Source organism: Gorilla gorilla, chromosome 8, assembly GCF_029281585.2.
Source record: "Gorilla gorilla gorilla isolate KB3781 chromosome 8, NHGRI_mGorGor1-v2.1_pri, whole genome shotgun sequence".
Classification (NCBI taxonomy): Eukaryota; Metazoa; Chordata; class Mammalia; order Primates; family Hominidae; genus Gorilla; species Gorilla gorilla.
The window spans coordinates 52558200-52577295 of record NC_073232.2 but is presented as its reverse complement, the minus strand read 5'-3'; the positions used below and the strand labels follow the sequence as shown (position 1 = coordinate 52577295).

Sequence of the window (19096 nt, the reverse complement as noted above, 5' to 3'; positions counted from 1 at the left end):
TCAATTTTCAAAAGCTTATGGAACTGCCAAACATTTCTCCATAAGCAAAACAGTATAAACAGCATCTTTAAGGTCAAAGGAAATTAGTGCTAGAGATAGGGATTAGGACCCAGTATTTTGTTTCCAATTACTTGTTTCTTTTTATTAGACAACGTAAAACAGATGTTTCAAAGACTAAAAATCTGTTAAGTTACATTTGGAATTTATCATTTTGAAGGAGTATGATGGAGAAAATAGTAAAATAAAAACCAACATACTTGAAACTTCTTCAAAACCATCCCAGAATTCCTTAACATTGGCATTTGAAATGATGCTATCTTTGCAGTTCAGGAGATCAGCTTGGTGGTCTCCAAAATCAAGACTAATTGATTCCGCCTTCCATAGGCTAATGTTCATTTTCTTATGCACACCAGAAACCACTGCAGGCTTATAAATAGATAAATAAATAACAGTTAAAAGATATATAGACTTTCTTTTTTGTTTGTTTGTTTGAGACAGAGTCTTGCTCTCTTACCCAGGCTGGAGAGCAGTGGCCTCATCATACCTGACTGTCACCCTTTGGGCTCAATCAATCCTTCTACCTCAGCCTCTTCAGTAGCTGAAACTATTAAATTTCGAGCCTAATGAGTTATTCTCTGAAAGCGAATGTCTCCTTTGAAATTATATAAATTCAAATTCCCTCACAGCTTTCTTACACTTGGTGGCGCAGGGTAGATGTCCTCTCCACCCCAATTCCCTAATAGCTTTCTAATAACGCAGAAACCAGTAATGGAAGATTTACAGCTTCTAAAACTACAATAAATGATATAAAAACATATCTAAGAACATCTGATGTATTATTCTCAGGTTTTAAACAAATTCCTGTACTCTAATGAAGCAGAATTCTGGAATATAGAGAACACAGTAAGCTATGACTTAAAAGTTTCTGAAAAATGATATTTACTAGGCTGGGTGTAGCAATGCATTCTTGTAGTCCCAGCTCCCAAGGCTGAGGTGGGAGGATTGCTTGAGCCCGAGTTTGTATCTTGCCTAGGCGACACAGCAAAACCCTGTCTCCAGAAACAAACAAACAAAAAATTTAAGTGACTATTAGTATTCTTAAACTTGTAAGATAACTAAAATTTAGGAACCACAAAAGAATAATCTCTAGCTAGATTTTTTTTAAATTACAAAAGACATCTTTAAAAAGAAAAAACACCCTAAATTCTGGTTTACTACATGGTTGAATGTTCCATTAAACATTTTTTCAATGAGCCAATAATATATACAACTTTAAAAATAGGTCCAGGTATTAGTTAACTCTTGCTGGCAATTCACATATTAATTCCTAGTGCCTAGTATCTATCCAATAATATTGCTGCTATTAGGGTAATCAGCAGCTTGTTAAAAGTAAATGTTTTAAAAAAGATAAGGGTTAAGCTAATTAGTGTATCAGAATAATTCAAAGCAGAAATCTTAGGCTATCACCATGATCTTTTTACTTTTTTTGAAGACAGGGTTTCACTTTGTTGCCCAGGCTGAAGTGCAGTGGCATGATCATGGCTCACCGCAGCCTGGACTTACTTACTTACTGGGCTAAAGCAATCTTCCTGCCTCAGCCTCCCAAGTAGCTGGGACTTCAGGTGTGAACCACCACGTCTGGCTAATTAAAATTTTTTGGTAGAAACAGGGTCTCACTATGTTGCCCAGGCTGGTCTCCAACTCCTGGGCTGAAGCGATCAATCGTCCCACCTTGGCCTCCCAAAATGTTGGGATTATAGGCAAGAGCCACAGCACCAGGCCTGTAAACCTTTCTGATTAGACTCCTTGCCAACGGTATTATTCTCTTCTAACTCAACTTCTAATCTGCCTTGCTGTCAGTTATTATAAAATGTCAGTTATTATAAAATGTCAATTTGATTATACAGATTCCACAATTAAAACTATCACCTAGAGTATAATGTTAAAACTCCTTAGTATGATATATAAGGGCATTTCATGATCATTCCTCTAGCCATCTCCTTACACCACTCTCTCACATGAACCATCATGTATGTTGAAGATAATCACACCTACTCAGAGAGTTCCCAAAACACCTAATGTTCTTGTATATGTCCAGCCTCTTGTCCACCTAGCAAAAAACTTCACTTAACCTCTAAGGAATCAATTTAGACTAGCCTTTTTGAACTAGTATCCTAGCTTTGACATTTCCTTTTCTGGGTTCTCATAGCACCTTGAACAAAGTTCTTAAAACACTTCACATAATTATGAAAACAATTATTTGTGTGACGCTTTTCTACCTCAAAAGCTCACACAAATTAAATAATATTTCAGCCCAGTAATGTCATCAGGGCTTGAAGGAGACCAAGGCAAAAAAGACATGCTAAATCTTGTGTATATGCAATGCACAAGTGTGCATTTCTTTTTTGGGGGTGAAAGATTCAGCTTCCATCAGATTTTGAAAGGGATTAGTAACCTAAAAAGATCAAGCAGCATTGCACTAAAATGGTTCTTACTCATTTTTACATAGCTTACTCATTTTTATATATTCTTACTGCCTATGACAGAGACTGCATCTCTTATTAGATGCTCAATAACTGTTGAATAAACAAAGTAAACATTTTCCAGAAAACAATAAATTTAACAGAATACTGTCATACAAACACTTAATTTGTTCATAATTTTTGCATTAATGTAGTAAATTGCCATCTGAAATGTATATCAAACATTATCAAAACTTTTGTCCAACAAAATCATTTATATTAGAGGAGAATGAAACAATATAGTTTGTCATTCAAGATTTGATGAACTAATTTGTAAGTAAATATTCTGTGTATAAATATTACAGGTAAGAACATCTACATAGGTTCATGAAAAATGCTGCCAATATTAATATTTTAATAGTAGACATGGATCTACTAACTGGACTAAAATACCAATCTAAAAAAGAGGAGAAAGGAACTGCATTTTGTAAATTCAAGGCGTTATTACATGTCTGTTCTGATAGATCAAAAAGTAACAAAAAATAATCAATGTTTCCCTATTAATTCATATTAAATCTGGCCAAAAAACCGGAATTGAGAAACAAGCATTCTGACAATCTTTTCGGTACTTTTATATCTTATTGTCCCCCAAATGTGTTAACCACTATTTTTCCCCCCTCCATTTCTATTCCTAAGGAGGGAACCATTCTATTTAATAAGCTTCAGTTCCACCAAGAGTGTTCTTTATCAGCCTAAAATACACACCTGTCCTTGTTTCCAACATTCTTTGAAAAGCTTCCAATTACTGCTATTCTTATAATCCTTAAGCCATAAAATATGCTTCTCACAGATCCAAGAATGTGGTATATCACTGTATAATTTATTATTTTCATCCACTGCAGATATTATGCTTTCTTCAGGCTCTTCTTTAAGCTCTGGTTTTACATTTATCTTGGAGGTTTTACTTGGTGGAATTTTGTTTTCAACAACTGAAGCAATTATGTCATCAAGAATGTTAGGCATAGTCCGTCCACTTTTGCTACTCTATTAAGGAAAAAACAAAACAAAAAAAACCTGTTTTTGAGAGAAATCATATACATTTTCCTCCCACAGACTTATTTTTTTTAAACAATATCCCTACACTCCACAATATGCACTTATCTTAGATTTGAGTTCCTATATTCCTGACAAAATGCAAACCAGAAGTCTGGTTGTGTGAGAACTGCCAGGTCTGAAAAACTTAGAAGTACAGCCTTCCTGTCTTTTACATTGTTATAGGCCTGGGACAGAGAATACAAGTAGGTGGCATCCCTCATATACATTTTTAAAAATTTTTTAATATTTTATAAGAAATAGAGATGAGGGTCTTGCTATGTTGCTCAGGCTGGTTTCAAACTCCTGGGCTCAAGCAATCCTCCCACCTCAGCCTCCCAAAGTGCTAGGATTACAGGCATGATTGGCCCCCCAATACTCCATATATATATATATATATATATATATACACACACACACATACACATTTTTTTTTTTTTTTTGAGATGGAGTCTCACTCTGTCGCCCAGGCTAGAGTGCAGTGGTGTGATCTCAGCTCACTACAAGCTCCGCCTCCCAGATTCAAGTGATTTTCCTGTCTCAGACTCCCAAGTAGTTGAGATTACAAGCATGCACCACCATGCACCATGCCTGGCTAATTTCTGTATTTTCAGTAGGGACAGGGTTTCACCATGTTGTTGGCCAGGCTGGTCCCGAACCCCTGACCTCAGGTGGTCTGCCCATGTCAGCCTCCCAAAGTGCTAGGATTACAGGCGTGAGCCACCACACCCAGCCCCCATATACTTTTATTTTTTTTGAGATGGAGTCTCGCTCTGTCGCCCAGGCTGGAGTGTAGTGGCATGATCTCGGCTCATTGCAACCTCCGCCTCCTGGGTTTAAGCAATTCTCTGCCTCAGCCTCCCAAGTAGCTGGGATTACAGACACGTGCCACCACGCCTGGCTAACTTTTGTATTTTTAGTAGAGACAAGGTTTCACCATCTTGGCCAGGCTGGTCTTGAACTCCTGACCTCGTGATCCAGCCGCCTCGGTCTCCCAAAGTGCTGGGATTACAGGTGTGAGCCGCCGCACCCAGCCCCCCATATAGTTTTAAAAGAAATTATACTGCTCTTTTTTCCTGGTAAATAATTAAAGCAAAATTTGACTTCTAATTATTTTAAGTAACATACAACATTCACTTTCATGTGGGTTTTTCCCTTCACTAGACAAATAGTTTCCAAATTCTAAAGGGGTATCTTAGGGATCTTCTGGAATCGAAGAGCCCCCCCCCGCCAACTTTCACCTTGGAAAAAAAGACAGAAAATGCCAGCTTTCAAGGTAAAGAGAGTTATAATGCAAATAGAAACATGCCTAGCAATTTGGTACACTTGATTTCATCAGCATATTGGGTAGTTCAGAGCCAAAAACCAAGTCTCCAAATCATCTCTATTTAAGGCCCACATTAAAACCAAAAATCTGGCATCACACTCACTGGGGCTCCCATTGAATATACTGGGGCAAAGGCAATGCCAGCATCTGTAGACCCCACACGTAGCTTTCCAGCTGTTGTAGTCAGCAAATCCCGTAAGGTTGAGCCTTGTTCATTATTCTGGGACACAAGAGGTGATGTTCTGCCATTTGAAGATTCAGAGTTGTCTTGTTCTCTTTCTTCTTTAATTTGGTTTTCAAGGGTAAGTTCTTTGTTTTCTGAAATAGAAAATTTCACAGATTTTGTTTTGTTTTGTTTTGAGACGGAGTCTCATTCTGTCGCCCAGGCTGGAGTACAGTGGCGTGACCTCGGCTCACTGCAACCTCTGCCTCCCAGGTTCAAGTGGTTCTCCTGTCAGCTTCCCAAGTAGCTAGGACTACAGGCATGTGCCACCAGGCCCAGCTAATTTTTCTGTATTTTTAGTAGAGACGTGGTTTCATCATGTTGGTCAGGCTGGTCTTGAACTCCTGACCTCAAATGATCTGCCCACCTTGGCCTCCCAAACTGCTGGGATTACAGGCGTGAGCCATCGTGCACAGCCCTTACAAATTTTAATTCTATTAAGCATGGTGCTAAAGTACAGACAAAACTGGCCCCAGCATTTTCTACTCTGAGATAAAAACTGAAGGAAGCATTGTGATTTATTCACCTAAACACAAACCTGAGGATGAGTGAGGTTTGAGACCAGCCTGGCCAAATGGATTCAAACAATCTAAATATAAAAAGGCCTTCCTCAATATTTAAGACATGTTTACACCTGTTACAAATGAAAAACACTACAGCAAAGACAGGTAGAAAATACAGGTAAGTTGGCTGGGCGCGGTGGCTCATACCTGTAATCCCAGCACTTTGAGAGGCTGAGGCAGGTGGATCACTTGAGGTCAGGAGTTCAAGACCAACCTGGCCAACATGCTGAAACCCTGTCTCTACTAAAAATATAAAAATCAGCTGGGCATTGTGGCACGTGCCTGTACTCCCCGCTACTTGGGAGGCTGAGGCACAAGAATCGCTGGAACCTGGAAGTCAGAGGTTGCAGTGAGCCGAGATCATGCCATTGCACTCCAGCCTGGACAACAGAGTGAGACTCTGTCTCAAAAACAAACAAACAACAAAAAAAAAAACCAAACACAAAAAAGAAGACATAGGTAAGTTACACTTCTAGTGCTCTGGTGGCTATATCAATATGCTCATCCACAAACAATTCTGTAACTAACTTTGATATGTAGTCAAAGGAAGGCTAAGGCTGGGTATGGTGGCTCACGTCTGTAATCCCAGCACTCTGGGAAGACGAGGTAGACTGCTTGAGCCCAGGAGTTCAAGAACAATCTGGGCAACATGGCGAAACTTCATGTCTACAAAAACTAAAAAAAAAAAAAAAAAAAAATTGGCCAGGCATGGTGGTTCACACCTGTAATCCCAACACTTTAGGAAGCCTAGGCAGATGGATTACCTGAAGTCAGGAGTTTGAGACCAGCCTGGTCAACATGATGATGCCCTATCTCTACTAAAAATATACACAATTAGCTGGGCATGGTGATGCACGCCTTTAGTCCCAGCTACTTGGGAGGCTGAGGCAGGACAATCACTTAAACCTCGGAGGCAGAGATTGCAGTGAGCCATGATTGTGCCACTGCACTCCAGACTGGGCAACAAGAGCAAAACTCCGTGCTCCCCCACCCCTAAAAAGAAAATCAGGCATGATGGCACACGTCTGTAGTATCAGCTATTTGGGAGGCTGAACTGGGAGGATCGCCTGGGCCTGAGAGGTCAAGGCTGCAGTGAGCAACAATTGTGCCACTGCACTCCAGCCTGGGTGATAGTCTCAAAAAAACAAAAACAAAAACAAAAAACAAACAAAAACAACAAAAAAACAACAGGCTAGTTCCTAATAAGTGAAGACAAAATGTTTTACATTGAACCTAACCCATAATTCAAGAAAAAGACCAAAGTAAATTGTTTACCTCAATATTAACAGTACTTTACTGTACAATAGTACATTGTTAGTTAGTTATACTATACTCCTCTCACACATACCTAGATAATCAATTATGTTTACCTTTTTTTTCCTCTCTGGCTTTTTGCTCTGCAAGATCTGCTAACCAGTGCAGTGGTGACTGGGATTCTGGAGGAGTTAACTTGTTATCTGTGCCTACATCACTCTCTGGGCTGCTGCCACCATTTTTCTCACACTTCTGAGGAGTATTTTGCTGCTGAGACTCAGGCATGCACAGAGAAATTTTATTACTGTGATTAAGAACATTCTGTAAAACCTACAAAGGTAGAACAATTACATTTTTAAACACTTTCTTCAATAATTCAATTAGTAGTATAGATACAAAAAATTTACACAGAAACACAGCAAACCTAATTCATACATAAGTCCTAAACCAAATTTCAAATAAATATCAAAGTTGACTAATTTAACCAGAGATTTTATTTGAATAACCAGAGATTTTTACTCACTTGAGATACACCATTCATTGTAGGAAAATTTCCAACTTGTAAATTCTGTTTGTTAGTACAATGACAATGGGATTTAATACCATATTTTTCCCTAAGAGTGTGCATGGCATCTAGAAGATCTGTCAAAACTACAAAATAAAATGGTAGTTAATAAAAAGATTACTAGTTGTTAATGCTGTAAAAATTTTTTTCTTACAATATTTTATATTATAATTGGGAATAATGGAGGTTTTCTTGTGCCCTTTAAATTTCTTCCATTTTTCTCCATTCTCTTCCATCTATTACAGTTTTGATTATTCAACCAAATTTACGTTTTTTTTGTTTTTTTTGTTTTTTTGAAACGGAGTCTTGCTCTGTCACCCAGGGTGGAGTGCAGTGGTGCCATCTGGGCTCACTGCAAGCTCCGCCCCCCAGGTTCATGCCATTCTCCTGCCTCAGCCTCCCGAGTAGCTGGGACTACAGGCGCCTGCCACCACGCCCGGCTAATTTTTTGTGTTTTTAATAGAGACGGGGTTTCACTGTGTTAGCCAGGATGGTCTCGATCTCCTGACCTCGTGATCCGCCCGCCTTGGCCTCCCAAAATGCTGGGATTACAGGCGTGAGCCACTGCGCCCAGCCAAATTTATGTTCTCTATTCTTTTCTCTCTTATCTTTATTAAAAATTAGATATGCTCAAAAATTATAAGAAGCTTTCATTAAAAATCCAATAGGCCTTTTCATTACACTCCAGCTTTCCACTTCTAATGGTGAACTTTCTTCATCACTGAGGCTTGGACTTATCTTCTGAGCTTTATTACATAGAGGATTTCCAATAACTGAGCAAGACAATTCAAAACTAGTTAAATCTCTCTCCACCCTGTTATACTTCTAGATACTCCTTTAAGTGTTTCCTTAATCTGGAGCAACCAAGAGCAGTTATATTACATGAAGAAGATATACTTACCAGAACCAGGTATAATTTGGGTTGGCATTAAATGTTTGTGATCATGAGGCTGTCCCTTCACACACTTCATCCAAGCATATAGTTCTTTATCTGTAAGATAATAAAACTTGTATATCACACTCATGGTTTCATAATTATAAACTGATAGTGTAAAGAACTTAACGATTATATAAAATGTTTCATTGGCTAGTCACAGCCAAAGAGAAAAAGAAAAAAATAAAAATAATGAAATAAAATGTCAACGATATGCTTTAGATGTCTGGTTCTGAAACAAGTCAGGAAAAACAGTTCCACCATTTCCTGATTTTATAAAAACACTGACACAAAATGGATATAATGATAGCCTTTCTAAAAATTACCAGTCATTATTATTAGTGACCTCTATCTTTGTAGCTAATCTTCTATCTCTTAGCTGTTTTCTGTGCCAAACAGAATTTATGCCTGATCCTAGTACATCAGACTGACACAGTTTGAGACGACTGTTAATTCATTTTCCTCTTATGCTTCAAAGACATGTAGAGGAACATGAGACATGTGAAAAAGCTGGTACCATACAGTTACTATTAACTGCTATTGCTGACTTCAAATAAGGTTTCATCCCTGAAGTTGTAAAGAATTAAGGCACAGCATAGGGCATAACATAAAGAATAAAAGCATTTGATACCTTGATCTCAAGAACTTTCTCTACAAATTTAGTGACACAGACAGCTACTTACGACGTGGCTACAAGAGTTTCAGTGTCACAAAGTTCAATAAACTCAGCATAAAAAAATCTAGAACTAGGCCAGGCACAGTGGCTCACACCTGTAATCCCAGCATTTTGGGAGGCCAAGGCAGCGGATCACTTGAGGTCAGGACTTCAAGACCAGCCTGGCCAACATGGTGAAACCCCATTTCTACTAAAAATAAAAATTTAGCCAGGTGTGGTGACACATGCCTGTAGTCCCAGCTACTTGGGAGGCTGAGGCAGGAGAATCACTTGAACTCCAGGAGGTGGAGGCTGCAGCAAGCCGAGATCGCGCCATTGCACTCCAGCCTGGGTGACAGAGCAAGACACCGTCTCAAAAAAAAAAAAAAAATCTAGAACTATTGTTTCATAAAAATATACATTAAATAAAATTCAAACCCAGTCTAAAACTAGTTACCTTTAAAAGCTTTGACTTTCCTCTGCAAAACCTACACGGTAACTTGCAAATATTTTATATATTGCTTATATTTTAGACACTTATGTGGATTACCACTCCATGAAGCTATATATTAAACCTACTCAATCTGAGTTTTATTATAATATTTAACAGTAAAATAGATATATAGATAGTATGGACAATAACCCAAGGCATAAGTTACACTTAAAAGAATGATACAGTGGCCAGGCATGATGGCTCACGCTTGTAATCCCAGCACTTTGGGAGGCTGAGGTGGGCCGATCACGAGGTCAGGAGATCGAGACCACGGTGAAAACCCGTCTCTAGTAAAAATACAAAAAAATTAGCTGGGCTTGGTGGCAGGCACCTGTAGTCCCAGCTACTCGGAGAGACTAGGCAGGAGAATGGTGTGAACCCAGGAGATGGAGGTTGCAGTGAGCCGAGATCGCGCCACTGCACTCCAGCCTGGGCAACAGAGCGAGACTCTGTCTCAAAAAAAGAAAAAAGAATGATACAGTAACAAGACTATACTTTCAAAATTAATACTACTATGAAAATCAGCAGGCTGGGCGTGGTGGCTCACGCCTGTAATCCCAGCATTTTGGGAGGCTGAGGTCAGGAGTTTGAGACCAGCCTGGCCAACTTGGTAAAACCGTGTCTCTACTAAAAATACAAAATTAGGCATGGTGGCACATGCCTGTAATCCCAGCTACTCGGGAGGCTGAGGCAGGAGAATTACTTGAATCCAGGAGGCCAAGATTGCGCCACTGCACTCCAGCCTGGGCAACAAGAGTGAAACTCCGTCTCAACAACAACATCCAAAAAAAAAAAAGAAAAAGAAAAAGAAAATCATCAACAATACAACAATATACTTTTAATATAAATATTCTTTATCTTATTCAAAAAAACCATTTATGGTAGCTTACATATATATACATACATACAACACAGCAACACAGAGTACATTAAAATTAACTTTTTTAATTTGGCAAAGGAAAACCAAAAGTAATATGAAACCAGGAAAAAAGGAATTTGAAATGCACGTCATGTCATCAAGTTTTATAACAATTGAAAATATCAAAATACATGTATTGTGGTTTCACATTTTACTCATATTAACATATTTACTGCATATCCCAGAAACACTTAGCTGTAGATGTTCAGCTATGCTTCCACATTTGCTCAGGTTTCTTTGGTAAGAAAGGGTAAGAGACTTTGGTTAATCCTATCAGTAGAAGATACTGATGGTTAAATCATGGTTCATCTACCTGATACACTACTCTGAAAAAAGAGTGGCCTGAAATGAAAATGACTCATTACTTTGAGACAGACAATCTATACTAAGTACTTCTAATGTTTCCACAATATTAATCCTCTTATTTCATCAGAACTCTACTCCTAACAAAAAATTCAATACCAGCTTTAGGTAGTCACTTCCAAAATTGCCTTGGATAATCTTTCTAAAACACTTTTGATTCATTTAATTACTTCCTTTCTGAGACAGGGTATCACTGTGTCACCCAGGCTGGAGTGCAATGGGGCAATCACAGTTCACTGCAGCCTCCATCTCCTGGGTTCAGGTGATCCTCCCACCTCAGCCTCCCAGGTAACTGGGACTACAGGAACACACCACCATGCGCAGCTTGTTTTTTGTATTTTTTTTTTGTAGAGATGGGGGTTTTGCCATGTTGCCCAGGCTGGTCTTGAACACCTGGGTTCAAGCAATCTTTGGAAGCCAGCCTTGGCCTCCCAAAGTGCTGAGATTACAGGCATGAGCCACAGTGCCCGGCCCACACACTGGAATCTTAAAGCAACAAGGCCTAACCTAAATTTGGGCTACATTAAGGAACTATCTGACTGAAATGAGAAGATGGATATACTCATGAGGCTGATGGGTGTAGATGCAATTTAATTCTAGAAAATATAGCCGTTAATAAACTGTGGTTACTTCTCCTCTTAAAAACAAACTGAAAAAAATTCCTTAATACATTAATAAGGAAAGTAGGAATAAAAAAAACACATCTCATGTTCTAGAAAAGTGATCCTAAAGAAAAATTATAAAAAAACTTCAATTTATATAAACTTATACACCAACCTCTAGAACTCTTCCTTTCCTTTGCCTTGTAACAATCTAAGCAGACCACAAATCCACATTTTTGGCAGACCCAGTGAATGTTAAACAATGTTGCTTCACATGCATCACACATCTCCCGGACTCCTCTCACTGCTCTTTTCCAGGCAATTTTGGCTGAAATACAGAAAAAACAAAAATTTTAAAGGCAAACATGCTCTTTTCCAAGGCAATTTTGGCTGAAATACAGAAGAAATAAAAATGTAAAGGCAAACCAAGAACTTTCAAGGCTATATTAACTGAAGACCAATAGATTTTTTGAAGTAATTTGTAATTCTCTTTAGAAGACTCATAAATGATCATTAAGTGAAAAATAAAAATGCCGTACATCTAAGCAGGGTTTCTCAACTCTGGTACTTTTGACATTTTAGGTTGAATAATTCTTTGTTGGGAGGGATTACTCTGTGCATTGCAGACTGTTCAGAGGCATCTGTAGCCTCTACCTATTAGATGTTGGCAACATATCCTTAACTCCCTCAGTTATGCAACCAAAGATGTCTCCAGTCATTGCTAAGTGTCCCCTGAGGGGCAAACCAGTGATTTCAAGGAAGGGAAGGAAAAGAAGCTAATATTTAGAGCATCTACTATGTTAGGAACTATTAAGTACTTAAGTAAACATAATTAACATAACTACTTTCTAAACAAATTAATGAGATAGTTATCTTTCCTATTTTCCAGACCTGCCTGATATCCAGAGAGGTTATTTGCCAAAGGTAACAGGGAGTAAAGCTGAGATTCCAATACAAATAATTGGGGTAGATTATGTCTTTATAAGCCAAATGCTGAAATTTCACAATTTCTAAAGTGGGTTTAACACATTAACTTAATGTTGTAATGGCAGAAACAGCAAAATGCTATTGTGATTTCATAAATGGTTAATTGACTCAATTCACCCTCTATAGGAAAGTATCTGTAACCTTAAATACATACTGTAAAAAGGTATCATTATCATAATTAAAAATCAAGGTTAGATAAGATTAGGGACTTCTTTCATAAACATAATTCAAAGAGAAATTCTTAAAATGAAATTTGTGCAGTTCATGTTATATTTAACTTCCTTACCATCCTTTTTCACCCAGGACAAAGCTGTTTTTTCAGATGTTACTAATTGACAGAACTTATCACCTATTATATCCAAGATATATTTAGAAGTCTCTATATCTAGTTCATCATCTTCAAAATTTTCATGTGTCCACAAACTCATAGCTTCATCATCATATTGGTCAGGAGAAGAGAAACCATCTATTCTAACTACTCCGTTTTTACTAAATGACAACCTGAAATATTAAAACATAAAAGTATTAGGTACCCACATATTAAAACATAAGTCCAGTCTTTACAATTGTAAATTTATAATTATGTTTACATTGCATTATAAAATATGAATTACATTAAAAACAGGAAAACAGGTTAATTCTTCACACACTAATTACTGAATTAATTTAAATAACTCATAGATGTTATGCAAATGGCAATTAGTAGTACTAATTTTAGGTTATTTCAAGAAATAAGATCACTTATACTTACTTAACTCCAATAAAATGAAAACTGTTTAAGTGTTTGATGAATGACAAGAGCAAAAATGTGGGCCCAATGTTGCCCAGAGCAATGCTGTTATTTTATACATAATCTAAATCGGAATCACCAAAGCTGAAATGGCCTTAAGACTTTCACCAGGAGGACTTTAAAAATGCCAACTATACATATATTTTCATTAATTAGACTGACACATTACTGAAGTGATTTAAGAGAACAAGGATGAAATTCTTAATAGTTTTATAGGAACCCCATTAATGTGCTTACTTGCTCTTAGCTTCTGATATCCAAATAACTACTCTATTCAGAGAAGTTTATGGTAAACAGAAGGCAAAATTGCCATTCTCTTACTGGCTGGTGGTTATTCCTCAATTATATTGTACTTCACTCTCTTTACTCTCAAATAGCTGATGTCTAAGATACAAGTCATACTGTATTTTTCATATGAACAGCAACATTTCTTTTATCCCTACTTTTCATACCTTTATTATTCTTTCCAAAGCTTCCTTCTTTTTAAACCGAATTTCTCTTTTGTCATAACCCAGTATCTTATTTTGGTTTTATGTTATAATCTTTGCCTGAACATTTCTTTCCTTCAGACTTTTCCTAGATTTTCTTATGCCTCAAACCTACTTTCCTTTTGATTCCTTTTTTCATCTCTTCTGCACTTCCATGGGTACTACCTCTTATAATTATTCCCTGAAATTGTCTTGTCTTTTAGGGATTGTTGGCTACAAAGTGAGGAAGAAAGAGAACCTGGTCCATTCTTATCGACACGTATTTTTGGAAGTCTATACTGGGCTACCAGCATAGAGTATTCAGCAGAGTAAAGTGTCTCAATTTCTTAGGAAGATAATTACAGCTAACAATAGAGCATTTCATATGCGCATGGGACTACACTTAAGGACTTGGCATACTTATCTCATTTAACCTTCATTAAACCTCTCTTAGGTAGGTACTAACATTTACATTTTGCAGATGAGACAGGCTTAGTTGTCCTACCACAGTTAATAAACTCACACAGGAACTAAGGGACAGAGATGGAATTCACAACTAGAAATGACTGATTCTGGAGTGTGACATGTTAATTAGTCTTTACTGTCTGGGTTATCCAGCTATTCTTTAGTTGAACTCTTGCAAGTCTATCTTTAAGTTTTTAATTTTAAAATATTATTTGGTAATATTCATATTAAATTAGTATATACGTTAACAACTGTTAAGAAAAAAATCATTTTCTCATTAAGAATAAATCTCTCAGAACAGAAAGGTCATATGGAACATGAGTCATAATGTATGTATTTAGTCTTATAGTTAGAAATTGTTAAAATTTAGCACAAAAACATTTAATAACTCTTTTATAATGTTTCCAAAACACAGAGACTCAAAGACTTACTCCCCCATCCAAAAGGGACACTCAGAATAACACTATATAATTTCCAATATCAAATCAATAAATTACTTTTTTCCCAATCTCATATTTTCACTTACCGTCTAAAGTAGTAAAATCTACAAAATACTGGTGAGTGAGCTGGTTCTTCTCCTTTTTTACTGCGAATAAGTCTACATTCTCGACACTTTTGTAAATTAGGCCCTATCTCACAGCAGGAGTCATCCTGTAAAAAGGATTCCCCAGTTTGCTTCAGCTTCTTGACTTTACGCCAATCTTTCAATACTGAACGAGGAATGCCAGCTGTAAAATCAGTAGGAAAGTTTTAGCAAGATTATGCTTTGTAGAAAGTTAAACTCCTTGAGATGAAATTCAAGTCAGTTATACAATTGTGATGATACAGTAAGACTTTAGTAAAGAAGCAAAGACATTAAGAGCTCTAGGTACCGATTAATGACTAAAAAGTGCAGCAGCGTTTCTATTTACTTACTAACCAATTCTATTAACCAAATGAACCACTCTTATGTCAGTGTACTGAAAATGCAGAACTAAATTTTCCAGCTGACTGAACTCTTTAAATATTAAATATTCATGTATGTATAATAGCAAACATAAGAATCATTCATATTCTGTGTATATCAATAACTGAAAATACAGTCCTTCTATACCAAAAGTTGGTTTACGTAGGAGAAAGCTCTTTCAAGATCCACAGCAAGAACATAAAGATTAAAGGTTTCCATAGTTAGAAACTACAGGTTAGTTTCAACATATTTCTATTGAAATACATAATCTGATTTTCCAAGGTAAGTGTGGCTCATTAAGACAAGTGGTAATTTTATAAAACCTGTATTTGGGAGAAGAGGTGCTGAGCTATTTCTCCTAACATCTTTCCTTTATTATAATATCTTGCATTTGATATCAACATACTGATGGTGGCAGTATCTTTTAGAAAAATAAAAGGGTTTGAAGAAAGTAAAAGGAAAAAAAAGTTAACTTGGCTATCTTTATTGATGAATTAAAATAGCCATCAAAAAAGTAAAAAGGACAAAACTCTAATGCATTATACAGTCTAATATGTGAAAAAAAAAAATCAACTTATTTACATACTCTACATCATTGCTCCATCACATTTACTGACTTATGTTTAATAAGTACAAGAACATTGGCTCAAGAAATCCGTCATCTAGAGAGTAAGAAGAATTTCTGGACCGAGAGGAACTCCAAAAATTAAATGTTGTCTATTAAAATTTTTAAAAACATATTTATTTAAAAGCAAGCTGGCCGGGCAAGGTGGCTCATGCCTGTAATCCCAGTACTTTGGGAGGCTGAGGTGGGCGGATCACCTGAGGTCGGGAGTTCGAGACCAGCCTGACCAACATGGTGAAATCCCGTCTCTACTAAAATACAAAAAATTAGCCTGGCATGGTGGCACATGCCTGTAGTCCCAGCTACTCGGGAGGCTGAGGCAGGAGAATCGCTTGAACCCGGGAAGCGGATGTTGCAGTGAGCCAACATTGTGCCACTGCACTCCAGCCTGGTGACAGAGCAAGACTCCGTCCAAAAAAAAACAAAAGAGGAAAGAAAAAAAAAAAAAAAAGCAAGCTATGTTGGGGTCCAGGTGCAGTGGCTCATGCCTGTAATCCCAGAACTTTAGGAGGCTGAGGTGGGTGGATCACTTGAGACCAGGAGTTCAAGACCAGTCTGGCCAATAGGTGAAACCCTGTCTCTACCAAAAATACAAAAATTAGCCAGGTGCGGTAGCACGCGCCTGTAATTCCAGCTACTCGGGAGGCTGAGGCACAAGAACTGCTTGAGCCCAGGGGGCGGAAGTTGCAGTGGGGTGAGATCGTGCCACTGGATTCCAGCCTGGGTGACGGAGTAAGACTCTGTCTAAAAATATATATAAATAAAAGCAAGCTATGTTAGGATCAGCAATTAGTTGTTGGCTCTAACTTGTTAGTGTACTTATTGCACCCATATTAATGTATCTATATGTCAGACATTAGATTTACATAGTTTGCTATTTCTGTCATGCTGAAAGAATACAACTGTATTTCCTACCCCTGTGTTTTCTAATCATGCCCAATGTGTGGATCAGAGGTACAGCTATTCTCCTGAGACTACGTACTTCTTGCAGAAACTTACAAAGCACTGTGTTTAAATAAACCATATAGAGTGACCCATTTGAAATCACGTCCAATTATTAAGCACTTCTAGAATTGCTGCCTCGTTCTTTACAATTACATGCTTTCCCCTCTCTGTCTCTAACTTAGGGTAAGGAGCCATTTGGCTTAATCCACTAGAGAAACACCCATGTGTATAATAACCACACACCACATCTCCCAGTTATAGTATAAACCCATTTCCAGAAGACTTATGTAAAATATTTATTTCCTCCATTGTGCAAAAGAGATTTTTCCTATGAACTGTGTAAAATATTCAGAGCTTTTACAAGTTGGAATGAATGATAGAATTGTTATACTGCTGATAAATTTTTATTTGGTACACTTGCTTCTAATCATCTATTTACTTTTCAATTTATTACACTAGAATAAACTAAATACAGTCTATTTCCTTTTTTATTATATGCCTTTAATTTCAGATAATGGAACAGTTCAGAGTATGGATCACCATACCACTGTGAACAACTCAGATAGTACTATAGTAAAGAATCAGACATTTCAAAGCAAATCTCAATTATGTGACACAAAATAGGCATTTAGAGCTTTTCTTCAATAAAAGAATAAATGAGTACAAAGACATTAAGGCCCAATTCATACATAGAGCTTTTGATATTATAATTTTTGCTTCTAGACAAGGCCACACATGACTGCAACTAACTCCTTTTATGAATTTAACTGTCATAGTATTTGTACAATAAATAAAACTTCATCCTTCAATTCCATATATATATATAATTTACTGGCAATATATAAAACCTAGAAGTTTGAGATTAAGACACTTAGTCAACAAAAAAATACCTGACTCAATGGATACTTCTTCATTTATAGTAAGAACCTTAGCTCTCTAGTAGCAAATCCACAAATAGCTGCTCTAACAGAAAACTGGGGAGGAAGAAAATAAGAGACAAATACTCGCCAAACATTAATCTCTGATATGCCACCCCCTTAAAAAATATTTTTTTGAAGATAATTAACTGTGATCATAAACCACTGGTTTTGTATTGTAGAATTTATATATTTAAATATAGTGACAATTTCAGATCATAAAATTAAATGTAAAAATTAGATAAAATGTAAGATAGAAGTAAATAAAACCTAAAAATTAGTGGAGAAAAAGCAGCTGACTTTTAATTAAGAGAAACAAAAAGGTAGCAGAGAGGAAGACATTCCAAAACAGTAGATAAAACAAAATCTATTATATCTAGCTTTAATGTACTAAAAAACACACTATTATGTGTATCTGTATATAAAATATATAATTATACATGTATAACGGTGTATGTAATCATATTACATAGTTGAGGTGTAAGCCTAACTCATTCTTTTTGATTGACCATGACTGATGACAATTCTGCTAAACATTAGAAAGAAAATGGACATTATTTAATCCATGAAGTAGATAATCCATTCATATTTAGAAGTTCCCTGACTTATGAAAACTCTCAACTTAAAGAACTTTTCTGTGCTCAGGAGACTGAGGCAGGAGGACTGCCTGAGCCCAGGAGTTGGAGGCTGCTGTGCACTATGGTTACACCTAATATCCACTGCACTCCAGTTTGGGCAATGTACGGAGACTGTCTCTAAAATATATTTAAGAAAAAAAAAAAACTTTTCTCGGTAGCCTAGAACAAAAGCAAGTCAACTCTGTCCACAATTAATAGATGACATCTAATATTGACTTAATATTACTTTGGACTTGGTGAACAAATGGGTCATAAAACAGCCTCTCTAAAGCTACATGCTAGTTACCAAGCAGGGGAGATTTGACTAAACATTACAACCTGGGGGGAAAAAAGGCACTCATTCTGGCCCTTTTCTTAGAACTCTTACATGTGAATATGTATATTCGTCTCAAGATGAAAAGAGAATACGTATTTCACTAAGACTTAATTTCATAAATTTAACTTCACAAGTTTTCTAGGCATTAAAACCTGGAAGGTATCTATCTTTTGTTTTTGTTTTTTTAAGTTTTACTCAAGTATCTGAACACCCAACACCAAAGGAAATGTGAAATGTCATATAAGACAGAAGAGAAACAATTAAATTGCTCACACTAAGCCTATTATGAATTCATGGGGGCAGTGAGGGAGAGTAACGGGAACACATAAGAAAAAGCAACACTGTATATAATCCAATATTCAAGATTAAATGGCAGGTATCCTTCGATGTTAATCCCCCTCTCTGTCTTCTGACTATGCTTGCATTTCAGTCTGTCAGTCTCTGGCTCTAGTTGAGTTTGTCCTTTGTTCTTTCACTTTCTGACTGTCCTTTTCTATGATTCCATCCTCCTGTTTTCCTCTCCTTCACTTTGCCTCTGGTTTCCACAC

General features: G+C 37.0%; 1 protein-coding gene across 8 annotated transcripts in view; it reads right to left on the bottom strand.

The window, feature by feature from the left end:
* Positions 1 to 19096, bottom strand: part of JMJD1C (jumonji domain containing 1C) — a 348302-nt gene that overhangs the window by 18455 nt on the left and 310751 nt on the right. For all 8 annotated transcript variants that reach the window (XM_063710062.1, XM_031015682.3, XM_055353125.2 and 5 more), the window contains 9 exons: positions 14688 to 14889; positions 12726 to 12940; positions 11628 to 11780; positions 8388 to 8477; positions 7445 to 7572; positions 7038 to 7251; positions 4985 to 5199; positions 3228 to 3506; positions 258 to 426 (listed from right to left, as the gene is read on the bottom strand). In XM_063710062.1, the coding sequence (XP_063566132.1) occupies positions 258 to 426; positions 3228 to 3506; positions 4985 to 5199; positions 7038 to 7251; positions 7445 to 7572; positions 8388 to 8477; positions 11628 to 11780; positions 12726 to 12940; positions 14688 to 14889 (1665 nt within the window). The remainder of the gene's footprint in view (positions 1 to 257; positions 427 to 3227; positions 3507 to 4984; positions 5200 to 7037; positions 7252 to 7444; positions 7573 to 8387; positions 8478 to 11627; positions 11781 to 12725; positions 12941 to 14687; positions 14890 to 19096) is intronic.